Source organism: Pelodiscus sinensis, chromosome 22 (genome assembly GCF_049634645.1).
Source record: "Pelodiscus sinensis isolate JC-2024 chromosome 22, ASM4963464v1, whole genome shotgun sequence".
In the NCBI taxonomy this organism is placed as follows: Eukaryota; Metazoa; Chordata; order Testudines; family Trionychidae; genus Pelodiscus; species Pelodiscus sinensis.
Window position 1 is genome coordinate 17,126,769 of NC_134732.1, and position 19,284 is coordinate 17,146,052.

Genomic DNA, 19,284 nt, shown 5'->3' on the forward strand with positions numbered 1-19,284 from the left:
CGGAGCCCTGTGGCTCCGTGGAGCACAGTTTGAGAAACACTGCAATAGACATAAGCTTACCAGGTAGTCAAGTGGAGTATCAACTACTCCCTCCCCCCTCTCTTGCTATCTCTCATAGAGGCATTGGTGGGGGGAGGGGGACAGGCACTGGTGCTGGGGGGAGCCCCCTCCTTCCCCCCTCCTGCTGCCTCTATCAGAGGCAGCATGGGGAATAGGGAAGGCTGCTCCGGAAGCAGCCCGTTTGCGGGGGTCCCAGTCGGGAGCTGCCTCCCCTCACGGACTGCAGCTGCTGCTGCCAAGTCCTGGGCCGCAGCCAGCTCTGGCTGCCACAAACGGGCTGGTGCTGGAGTAGCCTCTGCAGCAGACAGGAGCTGCTGGACTCAGCACGAGCCAGGATCGAGCACTGCCAGCTCGCACTGGTTTGGGACGCTATGCCTTTGCATTGTAAATGTAGTAAGAGCTTGGCGGCTCTTACTATATTTAAAATGGAGACCCATAGCATGGGTGGCTCCCGGAGCTGGCATGAGATGGGACTGCTTGGTCTGTGGCTCTGCAGAGCGGTCCTCGTCAACTAATCACGTAGTCGATACAAGTTGTATTGACTACACGATTAGCCAGATACCCACAACTGAACCCCCTTAGAGCATGGTCTGGGACGGTGCTTCCATGGCCATCAATGGCAAAGACTCACATTGGGGCCAGTCCTGAGCACTTCTGGAATCCCCTCCTCTAGGCACCAACACGATTCCAACGGGATTCCAAACGCCGCCAATCAAAAAAGCGCAGTCTCTGAAATCATGGCAAAGAGTCGTTTATTTTTTTATTTGCTTTTTTCCCCCCCCTCAGTGAGGCCAGAAGTCCTGTACAACAGTTCACCACGAGAAGGAAAGTGGAACAGATGGCATTGCTTGCTTAGTTACAAAGCTCTACAGGGGGGAAAAAAGAGGGACGATGGAGCTATAAGTACAGCCACGGGAAATGCAAAAAATCCAAAGGCTAAATGCATTTGAAACAAGTAAGACTCGTACAAAGGAAGAGGCCTGGAGAAGCAGCTGCTGTTACATCAGATCACTTAGAAGACGGAACACCATTCCCAATGAGCACAGTTACATCAATGCTTCCCCGATTAGGCAGCTCAGAAAGGAAGAAACCCAGCATACTGAACTTGTTACAAACCAAGACAAAAACCCTAAGATTGTCTAAGCTATTAAGTTGTAAAGAGTGAAGTGTAAAAGGTCTCCCATGGAACTAAAACTGCTCAAGGTCAAACGTATAAGTGCCAGTTCGGCTGCATACAGTCGTTATAAACCAATGAGTCTGAAACAACCGCTTTCCTCGCTGAGCGCACGTCTGTAATAAAGAAACCTGAACCAGAGCATAGTGCTGAGCTCAGCAGAGTCTACTGGCAGCCAGTCCATTCTCTGTAGCTGAACGAGTCGTTCCGCAATACAGAGCGATGCTGTACAATGCCATTACAAAGTTCATAAAGCAAATTGTCTGCGCCCGAAAAACGAGCCACGTGAGAGAGCGTTGTGAAGGGCCTTTCGATGAGTTTCTATCATTGCTCTTTCCTTCCTCTGCTAAAGAAATTGTGGATAGTTTGTTATTTAAATGAATAAAATGATCCCTATTGGGCTTTAGCCAGGGAAGCACCTTACTGTATCAGAATAGCACTCAACAGCCCTCCAACGCAGCCAGAGAATTTGATGCTTATGGATTCACAGCATCAAGAAATTACAATTGGGAACCTAACTTCAGGGCACATCTTCTCATATTAAACGACCAAAGCCAGGCCATAGATGGTGTTGAGACCTCCCTGGCTGCTAGCATTCCGACAAGATGGCAAGGTTTCAACTGTTATCCGAACAGAAGAAAACAATGGTGCAGTTTTTACTTTTTTCAGCAAGCATGACCTTGCAAACTCAGACAGCCTCTTCTGCGGAGGAGGGAATAGGGAACCAGCTAATCGGTAACCGTACAGCAGCCCCTTTCTCCTCTGTGCATGGCCTTGGCTACTGCTGCAAATTAGCTGAGCGATGTCGGTGACTTCGAATTGAGAACGTGACTGTTTCTTTGGGTCTAAAAAGTGACAAATTTCCAGATGGAAAAAAATAAAATGCCCTCTTTATTTCTGGTTAGCCCTCGTTTCCCAAGTTTAGAAATAGTGGGCGGCATTGTTGGGGGGTGAGGAAGGGTTGGGAATATTTACAAAAACAAAAGTGCTCAATGCACCGCTCTCTCGGTCCACAAAAATCTGGTAGCGCTTGCACGTGCTTTAAAAAAGATACTTTCCGTGGGGCCAGACGCATGCCACATTCTGGGGGCCTCCACAAAAGGAAGAGACTTTACAATAGTTGTGCATCCTTAACCTCAAGGCACTTCCCTTCAGCGCTTGTGACCAAAAAGAGGGAGACAGAGAGCGCCAGCATCACGGATAACAGCATTTATTAACCTGTAAATTCAGATGATCTGGGAAGTTCATCCCCCTCCAGCACGACTGCACAAGATGATGCAGTGACATAGTCCCCGTTGGTCCTGCTCTGCATGACCCTGGTGGCAAGTCCCCTGTGAGGAGAGACATTCAACCCTAAGAGAAGCTGCGGATCCCTACTCAACCATGCAGTGCTCTTGGTTTGGTCAGTCATGGCAGTAAACCTGCCTGGAAGATTGAAAACGGCCCTGTAGTAATCGTTGGGGGGATGGTTACGGTGGGACGTTTTAGGTGTATGAAAGGATGCACAATATCAAAATCTCCCCAGTATAAAAAGAAAACATTTTCAATGCCCAGCTCTAGAAAACCTACCCAGACAAGCTGCAGCCTCTACAGCCTCCTCCCTCCATTATTTTTTTGCTCACCCATGAGCTAGCGATGTAAGATATTTATCTGTCTAGCTAATGTATAAATACATTCATCGTTTTAAAACACTTCCATGGATTTTCAAAGTTTCGCCACTGCGGAAAGCCACAATGGCACAGAAAATGCCTTGCGTGGCGTGGTCATTGGCTGAGCTGCCCACCCGCGTGCGGAAGGGGGGGCAGACGCTCAGACGTCGGTGCTTATGCTCCGGCTGCGAGAGAAAGCTTCTCGCATGGCTGACAGGCGGTTGGGGTTCAGCACTTGTAGGCCGGTCACAGTCACCGGCAGTTCAATATCTTCCTGGCTGATGGCCTTGTAGCTGATGCGGTCGCCCCCGTTGTGGAGCTCTTCCGGCGGCTGCAGAAAGAAGGTGGGGGGCTCATAGTGGGAGCAACCGGGGCAGACAGTCGTGCCCTGGGAGAGCTGCTTGCTGAAGGGCGAGGAGGAGGAGGAGGAGGAGTAGAGCGAAGGCCCGTTGGTCAGCGCGACATTGCGGTTGCTGTGGAGCGGAGGGATGTGGGAATGCACGGCAAAATCCGGCTCCTCCTCATCCTCTTCGGAGTCCTCCTTCTTGCAGCAGTAATACTGGGAAGCCAAGGCAACAGAAAGTCGCTGGTTACTTCAAAGGAACCCGAGCCTGCAGCCGGCTCATTCAAAACAGGGACAATTTTGCAAACGGCCATCATAGAACTGATTGGTCTAGGGGTGGGGGAGCCCCTTTGCCCCCCCCTACCTACTAGGCACCCATGCCCTGGAAGAGGCTTGGCATGCGCCCCCAGCCCAATCAGGACCTGGGGACGGGGGGGCGCAGGAAGCCTCCTCCAGGGCATGGGTGCCTAGTAGGTGGGGGGGGCATGTGGCACTTTGAAGTGCCGCGGGCTCCTTGCAGGGCCAGGGCAGGGCGAAGGAAGCTTCATGCAGCTCCCCCACCCCACAGCAGGGACAGAGCGGACAAGGCTTCAGGTGCTCCCCCGCTCCCAAGCTCTAATTGGCCTGAGGGCGGGAGAGCAGCAGGGCCTCCACAAGCCGGATCCACCCGCTTGGCAGGCCGGATCTGGCCCGTGGAGGCCCTTTTACCCACGCCTGAGCTAGACCATCCCTGACAGGTGTCTGCCTAACCTGCTCTTAGCTATCTCCAGTGATGGAGATTCCACAACTCCCTAGGCAACTTATTCCAGTGTTTAAACACCCTGACAGCTAGGAAGATTTTCCTAATGTCCAACCTAAATCTCTCCTGCTGCAATTTAAGCCCATTGCCTCTTGTCCTATCCTCAGAGGGTAAGAACAATTTTTCTCCCTCCTCCGTGTGACACCCTTTTGGGTACCTGATTTTCAGGGCAACTTTGGTTCAACCCACGAAAAAGAGCTGGCCCACTCGCAAGATCCTGCGTGGGACCTGAGTTTGGATTGTGGACGTTCCCAAAGCGGAGGGGCATTGGGGCTCGGGCCCCAGGGCTCGCTCTGTGTTCTGGAGCTAACACTATGGGTACGTCGAGACGACAGGGCTCCATCGACGGAGCTATGTAGATTAGTGTACTCGAAAAAGGGAAATGAAGTGGCGATTTAAATAATCGCTACTTCATTGACATCAAAATGGCTGCCGCGCTGTGCCGATCAGCTGTTTGGTGGCACCGCGTGGTAGTCTGGACGCTCCGCGGTCGACGAGGGAACCTCATTCCATGAGGCATAACGGGGCGGTTGACAAGGGCTTCCCTTGTCGACCGCGGAGCATCCAGACTACCGCGCTGTGCCACCTAACAGCCAATCGGCACAGCGCGGCAGCCATTTTGATGTAACTGAAGCGGCGATTATTTAGTTCGCCGCTTCATTTCTCTCTGTCTAGAAACCTCATCTGCATGGCTCCGTCGACGGAGCCATGTAGTCTAGACACACCCTATGAACGGCGCTGGAGGGCGCACGCCTCGGTTGGCAAGGGCAGGACTGAACAGGACTTTCCAGTGCCAGGCTCCATCAAGCCTTTGAAACGGACTCTCCTCCCCTCATCACCACATTCAGTTTGAGCCCATTTAGCGACAGGCCGGAGCTCAAAGGGCCGAGAGTCCGACTCACAAGGGCCAATGAACACGTCAGCCCACGTTCTTTCCTGCTGTGCTTAGCCTGCCAGCTCCACAGGGAGGGACCTGCCTATGTCCGTGGCTCAAAGCACCAGGCCCACGGACTGCACTGTGTGTGGCTCCGAATACTTCAGGGACTGGCTCTCAGCAGGGAGGAACTTGGCCCCGAGCCAAGGCCCGCGCTCATTCCCCATGCAGAAGTGATTCCTGTCCCCTCTGGCAGGAACCAGACCTGCTGGGAGGAAGGGTCCCAGTGATTCAAAGGGGCTCTGGGCTCTGGCTGCTGCTGCTGCAGTGGCATCTGGAGCCCTTTAAATCGCCCCAGTGCTCCGGGGGGCTCTTAGGGCTTCCTGGGGAGGCGGGGATGCTGTACCCAGCTCTGCAGGGGGAGGGTGCAGTTTGGGTGGCACGGAGGGCTGACTGCACTTGGCTCCTCCCCTTCTGGGAGCATGGCGCTGCCCCCCTCACCTTGCCCTGGGGCCCAGCATGGCTGTTGGCTCCCCTAGCTCTTACTAAAAGCCCCTTTGAGCGAATTCTCCTTCTCCCACCCCTTGAGCGAATTCTCTCGGGCTGGGCTGCCCTTGTACCAAGTAGCCTGTGTGGCTTTGAAACAAAGAAGCATGGGCTGACATGCAACCCCGCGAGGAGTACCTGAAGCCTACAATAGCAGAGAACTGCTATAATGCAAAGCAAAATGACAGTCGCTAATATTCCACCTGTGATGACCACGGTCCCGGCTGTCATTCGACCTCTTCTCCATTAACAACCTGGAAGACAGAACAGGTTTCAAATACGGGGTAAACAGGCAGAAGAACTGTAAACGTTTCTCTTGCTATTAGGAAAAAATTGGTGGGGAGAAAGAAGGCTGCTTGGCACCTAACACCATTCGTGTGCTCCAAGGCAGGGTGCAGGGTGCTGGGTGCTGGGCAGGGATTCCTGTAAGCCGAGCACTTGGGTGGCCACCCAGGAGCGATTCAAATGCCGCCCAGCTGATTAGCAACGCTACCACAGCTGGCAGCATGTGGTTCCACTGGTGGTGCACATCTGTACATGCCTTGGTGCACATAACAAAATTTATTCCACACATGGATGGAAAAATTAGAAAGACTATTGGTGCCGGGCCTATGGAAAAGCCAGTGCTAAATGGCTATGTGCTTCTTTGGTGCTGGCACACCGGCCACGGGCACCCACCATCCAGCACCACCTCGCTCTGTGCCAGCACGCCACTGGGGCACACTGAGCTGTGGGTGGCTGGGGGAGTTTCCTCAGCCTGGCTATTTACCCGGTAAGTGCTGTGCAGCCAGCCCACGATGGGGCTGCTTAATCCTGGGCTTGCTTGGGTTTTCTTTTTCAACTGTGCGGCGGCTGGGTCCCGAGGAACTGGTGCAAGCAGGCATGCGGGAGTAGGCTCAAGGATGGCTGTGAGTTAAGGGTCCCCCGTCAAGGCTTACATGTGGGACGGGGCGTGGGCTGTGGTCCCCAGCCCTATAGGGCAGAGGCAAGTGCCTTGTGGCTCATGTGATCTGTGGCCCTGTGAGTCAGTTCATGGGGGAGGCATGTGCCTTTGGCCAGGAGGCCTGTGAGCTGCAGTGCCATGAGGACTGGCTACGAGAGGGGTAGGGGGTGTCCATATTTCTCCTCTGCCTGTGTCCCCTGATTACTTTAATCCAGCCCTGTGTGATGGGCTGGCTCGCCTGCAAGCACCAATCCAAACCCGGGCGGAGACAGCGACAGCAGCGAGAACAAATCTGGGACCCACCTCTTCGACACGAGCCCATCAAGACCCTGACCATGACGCGTCAAGCTCGCACTAGCATGGCTGGAACGGATCTTCCACTGGGCTCCCATTTCTTCAGCCAGCTGTGTGCCCATCTGGCGCCTGCTGCCCATGCACGGGGCAGCTGTGGGCCAGCGGCGCTGCGGTGTCTTTTAAAGTCACTGGCCTACCAAGTGGTAAGGGCCAGCCTGACAGCCCTCAGCGCCCACGAGGGTGAACGTGTCTGAAAAAATCTGGCCATGTCTTCTGGGGCCCAAACGGGTGCAGAGCCCCTCTGCGATGCTGGTCCCAGAGGATGCTGCCGGATGCTGAGCCCTTTTGGAAAGCTCAGCCTTTGGTAGCGGCATCATTGGTTGCTGGGCGTGACTGAAACAACTGGCTGAAGGATTTCTGCGAAGACGGCATATGTCGCATGCCTCCTTCCCTCCCTCCTCCAGGGCTGGCCCTACCCTGAGGCGAACTGAGGCGGCCGCCTCAGGTGCCAGACTGTGGGGGGACCACTAGGACTCAGAGTGTAGAAAAGTGTGTCTGCTGCGGGTGCAGATGTGTTCTGTCCGCTCTAGCTGCACAGAGATGGCGGAGTGCTGTGCTGGAGGAAGCAGGGCACAAGAGACATAACAGGCAGGCAGGAGAAAAGAGGGTGCGGGGGGGGGGGTCATTTGCGCTCCCCGCCTCAAGTGCCAAAATGTTGTGGGCCGGCCCTGCACTCGTCCCACAGACATTAGTATCACTCCTCCCTCCCCCGTTAAAACCCGCCCTCCGAAAGGGATACTAACACAGACGTACGTGGCCTGCTGTGGATTCGTGTTCTGGCTGACAGGCCGCATGCCGACCTTAGTCCAGCTTTATCTTAAGTCCATGCAGCTTGGTAGAGCAAAGCCTGGAGGCCTTCCTCCAGCAAACCTCCCCACTAAGTTCATGGACCCGCATGATTGGCCACGTGACTTCCCTAGGACGGGTGGGTGGCTGACAATCCCCAGGATCAGGGTCATTATCCGGGCTGAAAGGAAGGGCTACCGGCTGCTTTTCCTGAAGCCAAACAGCTGAAGCAAAGGCCTGTAGAATCAATCGGGAACTGATCTGTGCCAAGCTACCTCTTCCACAGTGACGTTGCTTTGGCAGCAGCCTGGGGGCTGCTGTCGCCCATGGAGTCCAGCTAAGTGCCATCTGACAGATGTCTGAGGGCAGGCCCGGCCAAAGAGTTTGCGGGACCCAAGGCGGCATGTTGTGGTTGGCTGCACTGTGTGGCCGACCGGCTCCCAGCCAGGGCAGCAAGCGAGCAGCCGGGCAGGCAGAGGTGGGCAAACACCGGGCAGCACGGGGCCCTGAAGGTGTGGGGCCCGAGGCAACCGCCTTGCTCGCTTTGCCCTAAAGGCGGGTCTGTCTGAGGGGGGCTGGAAAAAGGAACCACACAGTGGCTGAAGGATTGAATGTGCATCAGTGCAGCCAACGGGTGGGGAAAAAAATATCTCTGACTTGGATCTAGGGAAAATTCCCATCATCCTCTGGGCTAGTTAAAGCCATATAAAAACTGTAATAAATAATTAGACTGTCATAGACAGGAGGAGTGCTGACCAGCATCAGGCGACTAAGGGGTTAAAGTCAGGTAGCTAGCAAAGGTGTTGGCCAGAGGGCCCGGCGAACCACTTGAGATAGGGGGTTGAAATTTGAATTGGGTATAGATTCCTTGCCTGCTTTCTTTGTGTGGGAGAGAAAAACTAGGAGTTGAGAGACAGAATGATTTAAATCCAGGCAGGAATACCATACCTCCAAGGAATTCAGGGCATGGAAGTGGACTGAATAAAGAAAAGATTGGAAGTAAGTAACGGAAAAGTGGATCTAGTCACTTCCAGGGTATTTTTCTTTATTTTGAGGTTTGGTTTGAAACACTTTGTGTGAATCTATGCTTCCCTTCCTCATTTACCATCTCGCATTGTGCCCAGAGATTTTTCTCTGTGTTTTAATTTGTTTTCCTTAGTTACTCTGTAACATTTAGCAACCAAGTGTGCTTTATCAAGTTTATCATTTGTTTTGTAATAAAAATCTTTTTTTAGGCAATGATTTGATTCGTGTGTCCTGGAAGGTCTGTCTGTGTGTATCTGCAGGCCTCCAACTAAGGGTCAGCGACCAGAGACTGAAGCTTGTTTTTCTCTTTTCTTTGTCAAGCTCTTGTAGGACAAAAGAGCTTGTGATACTCCTGGGCACCCAAGTGTTCACCCCTAGTTTTAGGAATAAAAAAATCACATGATGGTGGCAGCTTGTTTGTTTGTTTATTTCTCAGAGCCAGGGAATCTGTAAGGCTGGGAAGTTTTGGTAACTAGTGCCTGAAGAGGCAAAGGGTTTTTTTTTTCTTCTGAGCTCTTTGACTATGTCTAGACTGCATTCTATTTTCAAAAGAGGATATGAAAATTCTGTGGGATTTGCTTAACTTCTGATCTCACTTTCGAAAGTGGAAGTAGTCTGGACGTGGATTTTTTCGGGAAAAAACCCTTTTTTGAAAAAAAAAACAAAAAGACCCCCCAAAACGCTCTTCCTTAAAAAATGAAAATGAGATCGGAATTTGCATATCCTCTTTTGAAAAAAAAACCCATAGTTTAGACGTGCCCTATGTGAGTCCCCATCTCCTGCACTTGGAGTGCCAGAGTGGGAAACAGCCCTGAGAGAGACAGCGAGTGAAATTTTCTACTCCGTTATGCGCCTATGTCAAGAGGCTTGTGCAGGTTAGAAAATTTGTCTCGGTGCCTTAAAAAATAAAATCCACAAGAAACATATTGGCAGATTCCCGCTCACGTGGGTCTGCTGAACCAAATGAAGGGTCTTTGTATTTGCGTCACTACGCGGCAGCCGAGTGCATGACTCATTTGCAAAACCAGCAGCACATGTATTTCAGGTCCATGATGAGTTGCTCCAGGCTAATGTATTTTTAATCTTCTCCTTAGTCTAATGTGTTTAAAAACTGTTCCCGCATGAATTAGGTCTTAGAAAAAGAGCTGGCGTTCTGTTAATTTCACAAGGGTGACGCAATTGCCTAAGTGTGCGTCACTGTAACAGTTGCACAGTGTAGCCTGGTATCACTTTTGACCTTTAGACCGAGGTGATGTGTTGCGGGGAAAGGGCCTGTGCTCCTCCAGATCTGTTGCCTCGCTTGTACTGAGCATGCGCCCATGGACTGAGCATGCTCAGTAACACTGCTGAAGCTGGCTGGCCTCACTTTGTCCTTTCCCACTATTGGCAGGCCTGGGTTGTGTTTGGCTTTGAAGCTAAGCTGGTGTATTAATAAAACAAAATAATTTCTATACAGCTGAACCTTGCTACCTTGCACTAATAACTGGGGGAGCCAGTGCAAATTATGGAGCATTGTGACTCCCCAAATAAGACACTAACAAACCATCTCCCAACGGTGCAATAACTCATCAGCTAACACAAAACAGAGCGCACCTGGAAGCATATTGAGTGCCACCCAGAAGGATGACAAAGGCAGATGTGCCCTGCTTCAGGATCCGATTCGGCAAACTTGTCTCCACAAGTAGTGCTTGTAACTTCAATGGCAAGACTCTGCTGACTAGGGGTTACCGAACTGGGCTGTTTCACTGTGGAGCATAAAACATACTGGCTGTGTCTACACTGGGCCACTTATTCCGGAAAATCAGCCGCTTTTCCGGAATAAGCTGCGAGCTGTCTACACTGGCCCTTGAATTTCCAGAAAAGCAACGATGCTCTACTGTACAAAATCAGCCACTATTCCGGAAAAACTATTCTGCTCCCGCTCGGGCATAAGTCCTTATTCCAGAACACTGTTCCGGAAAAGGGCCAGTGTAGACAGCCCAGTAGTCTTTTCCGGAAAAAAGCCCCAATCGTGAAAATGACGCTCGGGGCTCTTTTCCGGAAAAGCGTGTCTACATTGACCACGGACGCTTTTCCGGAAAAAGGGCTTTTCCGGAAAAGCAGCCTGCCAATGTAGATGCTCCTTTTCCGGAAAAACTGAAAACGGAATAGTATTCCGTTTTAAGCAGTTTCGGAAATTCATGCCAGTGTAGACACAGCCACTGGCCGGAAAGTAAGTCAGTATGATGCAGGGCATCTTGAAGCAGGTGAAAAAGCTAAAGCATCAATGGGTTGGCCTGAGCATCCTTTATGGAGCCAAATGACTGGCTTCTGAGAGAGGGCAGCCATTAAGATGACTGGCTTTGCCAGCAGGTACAGGGTCAGTGCTGGGCTGAGCCCATGCCTGCCGCCTGGTACATCGCAACCTCTACACCGTATGGTGGGACAGCTCAGTGGGCAGTGGTGATGCCAGACCATATTTATATAATCTACTATATATTGTAGAGAGTTTGTCTGTGTGATCAAGACCTCCTCCTAAGAGCTAGCCCCACAGCTGCCTCTTATCATAACTTAAAACAACGTAAGGGTTTCATTGTGTCAGAAAACTGGGATGAGCCTGGAATGGGATTGCTTCTCATAAAACCAAACAGAAAAGAGACAGAGTCACCTCATCAAACACTGTCCTCAAACGCAACATAACTGAGCGAATGTTGAAAGAGACTGGACCAAGAGGAGCCGGAAAATTAGGATGAACCTGCAATAGGATTGCTTCTCAATAAACCTTACAGAAAAGAGATAAAAGAGAGAAATGTGGAGCCATGCTCTGTTTCGGCACAGCTAAATCAATGCTTAAGTTTTGAAAACGAGAAGACAATGTTCTCGGAAACCAAACCCTTTTTGTTAAAACAATGATAAGAGTCGACAGGGATGAAGAAAAAAATACATTTGCTAGGAATCCCATTTAATTTTTTTTAAATGATATGGGAACACTTTATCAATCCTTTTTCAAAGAAATCTGAACTAAAAATTAACTTCATAGACATAATACTGTGTTTTTGAAAAATACACTTGAGTAACTAAAGCATGTACATTTTCCAAAATATAAAAAATTAATTAAGGACCCGGGCAATGCCAGGTAAATCTGCTAGTATAACTATATACAAGGAGGAATATAATTTTGAGAGAGTCACTTTTGGGTAACCCCTCCACCCCCCCAAGAAAGGCCCTGATCCTGCATGGTGCAGCACACTTTCAAACACCAGGGAGGGCTATGCAGTTTCCCAGAAGATGGGACCCACAAAACAGGAGGAGAAAGAGAGAGAAAAACCTTTCTGATTTGTAATTAGCCCAATGTGGCCTCAGCAGCACAGCATAGACAATGCATATTGTCCTGTGTACCCACCACTCTGAAGGCAATGTTACCTAGCGTGACAGGCTCTCACTTGTGCTAAGATTTATGGAGTCAATTATAGGGCAAGCAGAGGAGCTGTATGCAGTAAAGAATTTCAATTGTAAACATTTGCTTTGGAGCCTGTGATCTATTTTCCATATGGATTTTAATTTGGAATAATAACTGGAACTACTAAACACTCGCCTAATGAACCCAGGGAAAGCACATTTCAGCCACAGCACTTCAGGGTGCACCACAAATGCATTAAATGAGGTATCTCCTGCTTTTGTATGAACAGTGCCCATATGGGGAGAGGTTAAAGCGACTTGGACTTTTCAGTTTAGTAAAGAGGAGACTAAGGGGGGATATGATAGAGGTCTATAAAATCATGAGTGGTGTGGAGAGGGCCGATAAAGAAAAGTTATTTATTAGTTCCCTAAATAGAAGAACTAGAGGACACCAAATTAAATTAATGGGTAGCAGGTTTAAAACGAATAAAAGAAAGTTCTTCTTCACACAGCGTGTAGTCAACCTGTGGAACTCCTTGCCAGAGGAGGCTGTGAAGGCTAGGACTATAATAGAGTTTAAAGAGAACCTAGATAATTTCATGGAGGTTAGGTCCATAAAAGGCTATTAGCCAGGGGATAAAATGGTGTCCTTGACCTCTGTTTGTCAGAGGCTGGAGAGGGATGGCAGGAGACAAATCGCTTGATCATTGTCTTCGGTCCACCCTCTCTGGGGCACCTGGTGCTGGCCACTGTCAGCAGACAGGCTACTGGGCTAGATGGACCTTTGGTCTGACCCAGTACGGCCGTTCTTATGTTCTCGTGCTGGCCATATCATGTAAAAGGTGTACCTGTGCCCGACCAGCACACACACACATTATTACAGGAGACCATTTTGCATTGCCAGAGTCCAGCGTCCAATACCAGGACTGGGGCTGGATTCAAACACCTGTTCTAGGGAGCAGTTTTGCCTCAGGAAATGAGGCTGAAACGTGATGCTCCAGGCCGGGCATAAGATGCCCTCAGGTCCAGGCCATTGCATTGTTTGCTGAGGTGAAAATGAACATAGTGGTCAAAGTGCTTTGGAATTGCTTTTCCCAAGCCAGGCCTTGATGCCATGGGGCTGACTGACTGCGTTGTGACTAATGGCAAGACTCCAATCTAGCCAGGGCCTGGCACTGCCCTGAATATCTGCCTGGATCAATCTATCACTAACTTACATGCACCCCACTCTTCTAACCTCCCCTTCCCCCGCTGCCTCATTGGTGTGTTTTCCCCAAAACTTCACGTGGCAATGAAGCCATTTAACAAGCATTTGCCAAATCCAGGCCATTTCTGATTTTACTGGGTTAGCCGACAGGACCTTAGCTTAAAATTTGCTTAAAAAATATTCCATTAGTGTGTTGCTGAGGACGATAAACTCACATCTCTAAAAAAAAGCATCATTCCCCTTGGCCCCAGGACTGCGGTTCATAGGGACACCAGTTTAACAGCACTGTGTAGGGCCTCACTCATCTTAAGGACACCCACGTTAGAGAAGTTCGAGAAACATAGGCCCATGGCGTATGTCTAGACAACATGGCTCTGTCGACAGAGCCTATAAACTAGTTTACCCGGCATAGGCAAAGAAGAGGGGATTTAAATAATCCCCGCTTCATTAAAATAAACATGGCCGCCACACTGTGCCGACGATCAGCTGATCCGATACAGTGCGGTAGTCTAGAGGCAGATCGGTTGGCTGGGGAACCCTTTGCCAACCGATCCTGTAAGCATCCTTTCACAAAGCATAAGGGCTCGGTCGGCAAAGGCTTCCCCAGCCGACTGCTCCTCGTCTAGACTACTGCACTGTGTTGGATCAGCTGATTGTCGGTACAGCGTGGCGGCCATGTTTATTTTAATGAAGCGGGGATTATTTAAATCCCCTCTTCTTGCCTATGCCGGGTAAACTAGTTTACATGGCTCCGTCGATGGAGTCATGTAGTCTAGACACAACCTTGGTGCCCAAAGTGGGAAAAATCTGCAGAGTTACAACTTGAGAATGAGAAAGAGCGAGGGGCATTCTGTGACATGCCAGACGATCCCACAGACATGTTTAATCTCTGGAGGGCATCTATGTCCCGATTGTTTCCTTTTCAAGTCTCTTTCCACCGGAAGCTATGGGGAATAATTGTGGGGCTCTGTAAGGATCAGGGCGTCGCTAAACTCAGCATATCCTGGGAGGCTAGATGCAGAATACACAGCTGTGTAGAAGGCACTCAAAAATTTGGGGCATCCCTGGGTCTGCCCACCTCCCTAGCCCTGTTCTGTGGCTTGGCTTCTTCTGGAGAGGAGGTAGTTCACTTAAAAGCGGAAAAGCCTGCTTGAAAACGATTTCATTAGTGTGTTGCTGAAAATGATAAAATCACGTCTCTAAAAACTCATCATAACCCCTCCCCCCAGGCTGCCTTTGGGCATAGGGGCAGTAGTTTAATGGGACTGGGTAGGGCCCCAGAAATCTATAGGATGGCCTGACTCTTCTTCAGTTTTCATGCTAGTCTGTCTCCACTGACTTCCTGCCCGACGCCGACGGAAGAAGGACAGTCAGATCCCAGAGGTCATCCTGCCCCCAAATAATTGTCTTGCCATGTTCTGCAATGGTCAGCCTACCAGAACGCCTTTTCCCCACCTTCCCATTCCATCACCTTGCCCTGGGAGCTAGGGTCCTTGTGCTCTCACACGCTGGGCTCTGCAAAGAACAAGGTCTCCTGGAAGGAAAGGTAATGAGGGGTGGCATCATACACTCACAGTGCCCTGTGGCTGAAGCAAAGCGATTGGGAGTTACGCGAGCTGGAGTTCACTCCATGACTCAAGCCAAGCACTTCTTCTTTGTTGGCCTCAGTTTCCCCATCTTGAAAAGGGCGCTAAAGCTATCAACCCACCATTGTGAAGAGCTGGGGGATCCCCCCACAATAAATTCCATGCTGACGCGGATTCCCGTTCTGTCCCGCGCATGAAGTAAACGACCATTCCCTTCCTCATGGAATCAATAAGGAGGGAGAATACAGGGCCCTGCTTCCCCTATTCCCTCAAGCACAAAGCCACATGCAGTCAGCCATGAAAATCTCATGTCAGGGTCTCTGGCATGCTCAGACACTCTTCAGTTATAATTGACACCAGTTGGAGTTTGCCGGGTTTTTTTAAGCAGATGTGTCTTATGAACAGTGTATACCTGGAAGCTTTAAACTCTCCCGTGTGCGGGGGGGGGGGGGGGGGGGGGAAGGGGGAAGAACAGAAAAGCGCAGCATATGGAGGCCCACAAGCAGAACAGTTCCTGTCTAGACCGCCTTTACATTTGTTCCTCATTTCACGCTCCACAGGGCTCCCAGATTCATATATTTAGTAATAAACACACTGGTAAAAGGAAGTGCTTTGCAGCTCTGCTGTGGTCTTGGCGAAACTATGCAGGAGCCCTGGTATGAGAAACACAGGCGCTGTGAGGTACCATGCGCAGTGTAACTCCAGATGGCTTCTTCCTCACCATTATGTACTGTTAGGAGCCCTAGAGCTACTGTGGATGCCTGGAGACGCTCCCTGTCCAAATCCTTTCCCCCACCCAGCGCATTTTCTTTTATTGCCAAGAGTGAGGAAAGGCCTGAAGCCAAATGTTAACTCCTTGTGGCCTGAGGTGGACATTCTCCTTTGTGCGCCGGCATTTTATACAACCCCTTCCACCTCCCCGCACCGCCCTCCTCCCCCAAAGTCACATCAGTTCCCCTTGCTATTGGCCTGTGCGACAATCAGCCCTCAGTTAGTCAGGACTCCCCCTGGTGCTGTTCCTATTTGACAAACCCTTCTCTACCCAGGGTCGGTGCTCAGCTCTGGCGTTGGTCAGGCCCTGACGGAAAGGCCAGGCCTGTGGCTCTGAGGTGGGACGAGCTAGTGAGAGGGAGATAAGGGATTGTGACACTGTCCCACTTGGGTTGCCAGATGGTTTCAACACAAATACCGGACACACTTGACATGACATCACAATCTGCATTCCATCTTATTTAGTTCTAGTTTCTCATTTCTATTTTCTCAATTTGTTTCCCGAACAGAAAGCTCAAATACTGGACTGTCCGGTTCAAAACTGGACACCTGACAACCGGATGTCCCACAGCTAGTGCAGAGAGAGCCCTGCTTATGGGCTGCACCTTGAACACGCAGCCAGGGTAGAATCATAGAATCCTAGAGCTGGAAGAGACCTCAGGAGTCATCGAGTCCAGCCCCCTGCCCAAGGGAGGACCAACCCCAACTCAATCATCCCAGCCAGGGCTTTGTCAAGCCGGGACTTAAAAACCTCTAGGGATGGAGATTCCACCCCCTCCCTAGTACTTCCCCACCCTCTTCGGGAAATAGTTTTTCCTAATAGACAACCTAGACCTCCTCCACTATAACTTGCGACCATTGCTCTTCGTTCTGCCATTCGTCACCACTGAGAACAGCCTCTCTCCATCCTTTTTGGAACCTCCCTTCAGGAAGCTGAAGGCCGCTATCAAATCCCCCCTCACTCTTCTCTTCTGCAGATTAAATAAGCTCAAATCCCTCAGCCTCTCCTCATAGGTCATGTGCTCCCACCTCCTACGCATTTTGGTTGCCCTCCGCTGCACCCTCTCCAATGCATCCACATCCTTTCTATAGTGGGGGGGCCCAGAACTGGACGCAGTACTCCAGGTGTGATAGAACTTCCTTGTCCCGTTACCGAATTTGAGGGAAGCAGCCAGATCACTGCTGCACCCATAGGTAGGGGTGTTGGCCCCAAAAATGGTATAAAAGGGGGCCATGTGGGTTGTTGAATAGAAGCTTACTGTCTGCTAATCCTATGTACGCTATTCATGTGATAGTATAATGTCCGTGTGTGTAGTTAGGAATCTGTAATCTGTGTGGATACTGAATATTTCTCTGCATGTGGTTGAGCAGTGGGCAGAGCCCAGCCTATGGACATGCTAATTAGCGAGGCCCTGTGGGACAATGGCACTCAATGGGCCAAAGACACACCTAAAGAATGAGGGCTGACACCTGAGGGCTGCCAGCAGGGAACACAGGGATAGGTCGCTGGCCAGGTGACCTGCTGCAGCCAAGAAGAGATGAGGAAGGATGTATAAAGAGTCCATGTGGTCGACTCCATCTTGGTACTCAGCTCAGCACTTCATCCCAGAGGCAGCAGTGCAGGGATCGAAGAGCCTGAAAGAACTGTGGACCCATCCTGTTCCTAGGATGTGCAACAAGGACTTTTAAGCCAGCAGCTGTAACATCTCTGCTAGAGCCTGCATTGAGAACTGGGAGATTCGATGCATGTAATGTACTATACTTTAACAACCTTACTCTCATGCTTTTCTTTATTGTAATAATAAACCTTTAGCTGTTAGATGCTAAAGGATTGGCTCAGTGTGATTTGTGGGTAAGATCCAGAGGGTAAATTGACCAGGGACCTGTGGCTGTGGTTCTTGGAACCAGACAGAACGGCTGTGTCTAGACTGGCAAGTTTTTCCACAAAATCATCTGGTTTTGCGGAAAAACTTGCCAGCTGTCTACACTGGCCACTTGAATTTCCGGAAAAGCACTAACAATCTCCTGTAAAATCATCAGTGCTTTTCCGGAAATACTGTGCTGCTCCCATTCGGGCAAAAGTCTTTTTCCGAAAGACTTTTGCACGAAAGGGCCAGTATAGACAGCATGGTATCGTTTTCTGCAAAAAAGCCCCGATCGCGAAAATGGCGATCGGGGCTTTTTTGCGAAAAACCGCGTCTGGATTGGCCATGGACAGTTTTCCGCAAAAAGTGCTTTTGCGGAAAAGCATCCTGCCAATCTTGATGTGCTTTTCCGAAAATGCTTTTAACGGAAAACTTTTCCGTTAAAAGCATTTTCGGACAATCATGCCAGTGTAGACGTAGCCAACTTGTTCGGGATAGGTGGGATTGGGTTCTAAGATCTGCCACCTGTGTATGAGGTCCGGGGCCATCTGGGGCACAAATATTGCTGGGGTGTTGGAGGAGTTTTGCTTGTGAGGCTTCAGGCAGGCTGCTGAAGCACTCTGTGGGACTGGTTTGTGGCCTGTTTGGGAAGGTCACCAGTCTGGGGGCTATAAGGAGCCCCAAATTTGAGCAATTCGTCCTGAGCGGACGCCCTCAGCTGTGCCCAGACTCGGCCCGGTCCGTCACAGAACTTCCTCACCCCTGTTCCGGAAATACAGGCCACAGAGAAAAAGTGTAATGGGAGACTCTCCTGTAGGCTGTATGTAGCTAGTGATTGTAGAGCATCTAATGACACGCAGTAACTATTCCAATTCAATCCAGTAGAGGGCAGGGCTGTCTCTTACACATTACACAGCACACACACAACACACACAGACTCATAAGGCCAAAGTTCAGGAAATTACACATTTTCTTTGCTCCATGGAAGCGCGGTTCCACCTGACCCTTTCCTTTTGGGCCCTTTTCTTTCAAAACTTCTGCCCCTGCCATGTAGATCTGTCGGAGCCATTGCTCATTGTGGAAAGGGAGGGGCTGCCATTCAACCAGTAACCAGCTCCAGATGGGGCCACGAGAGCTCCCAGCCCACAGAGGCATGTCCCCTTGTTCCCCGGTCCTGGCACATTTCGGGAATTGCTCCAGTCAAGAGAAAGAAAAGAAACTAATGAATTTGGAAATGGAAGAAAACCATCTTTCCCCTCAATGAACAATGCTCACCCGCCGAAATAAGGGCAGATGTTATTTTAGTCTCAGGTGTTATAAACCTTGCTGGGAAAACTGCCTGCTGAGAGACTATGAGGGGCAAGGTGGGGGGTTCGTATCTTTTACTAGACCAACTTCTATTGGGGAAAGAGACACAGAACTTCGCCGAGTTCTTCGCCAGGCCTGCGGGAGGATTTCATAGAATTATAGAGCTGGACGAGAACTCAGAAGGTCATCAAGTCTAGCCACCACCCAAGGCAAGATCAATCCCAACTCAATCAACCCAGCCAGGACTTTGTCAAGCCGAGACTTAAAAACCCCTAGGGATGGAGATTCCACCCCCTCCCTAGGGAACCCACTCCAGTGCTTCACCACCCTCCTAGGGAAATAGTTTTTCCTAATATCCAACCTAGACCTCCCCCAATTCAACACGTCTGAGCTAGGAGCAATTCTTTTCCTTCTCCAGACCTGGAGAGAAGCCCTGTGAAGCTTTGAAAGCTCGCACCTTCCACCAACACTAACAAACTCAGTAAAATATGTTGCCCACCCAATCCTAGGACCAAGAACACCTCTGCAAAGAGGCAATATAAGAGTTCAAAAGGTCCTGGAGCCCAGAGTCCGCTCACAGCAGGGGGTGAGTGCATGCTGGAAGAACAACAGGCT

General features: G+C 50.4%; 1 protein-coding gene across 3 annotated transcripts in view; it reads right to left on the minus strand.

The window, feature by feature from the left end:
• Positions 1 to 806: 806 nt before the first annotated feature.
• FAM163B (family with sequence similarity 163 member B) overlaps positions 807 to 19,284 on the minus strand; it is a 76,896-nt gene continuing 58,418 nt past the window's right edge. For all 3 annotated transcript variants that reach the window (XM_075905722.1, XM_075905724.1, XM_075905723.1), the window contains exons 2-3: positions 5,584 to 5,699; positions 807 to 3,442 (exon numbers count right to left, since the gene is read on the minus strand). In XM_075905722.1, coding sequence (XP_075761837.1) covers positions 3,044 to 3,442; positions 5,584 to 5,676 — 492 coding nt within the window. In that variant the 5' untranslated portion in view covers positions 5,677 to 5,699 and the 3' untranslated portion in view covers positions 807 to 3,043. The remainder of the gene's footprint in view (positions 3,443 to 5,583; positions 5,700 to 19,284) is intronic.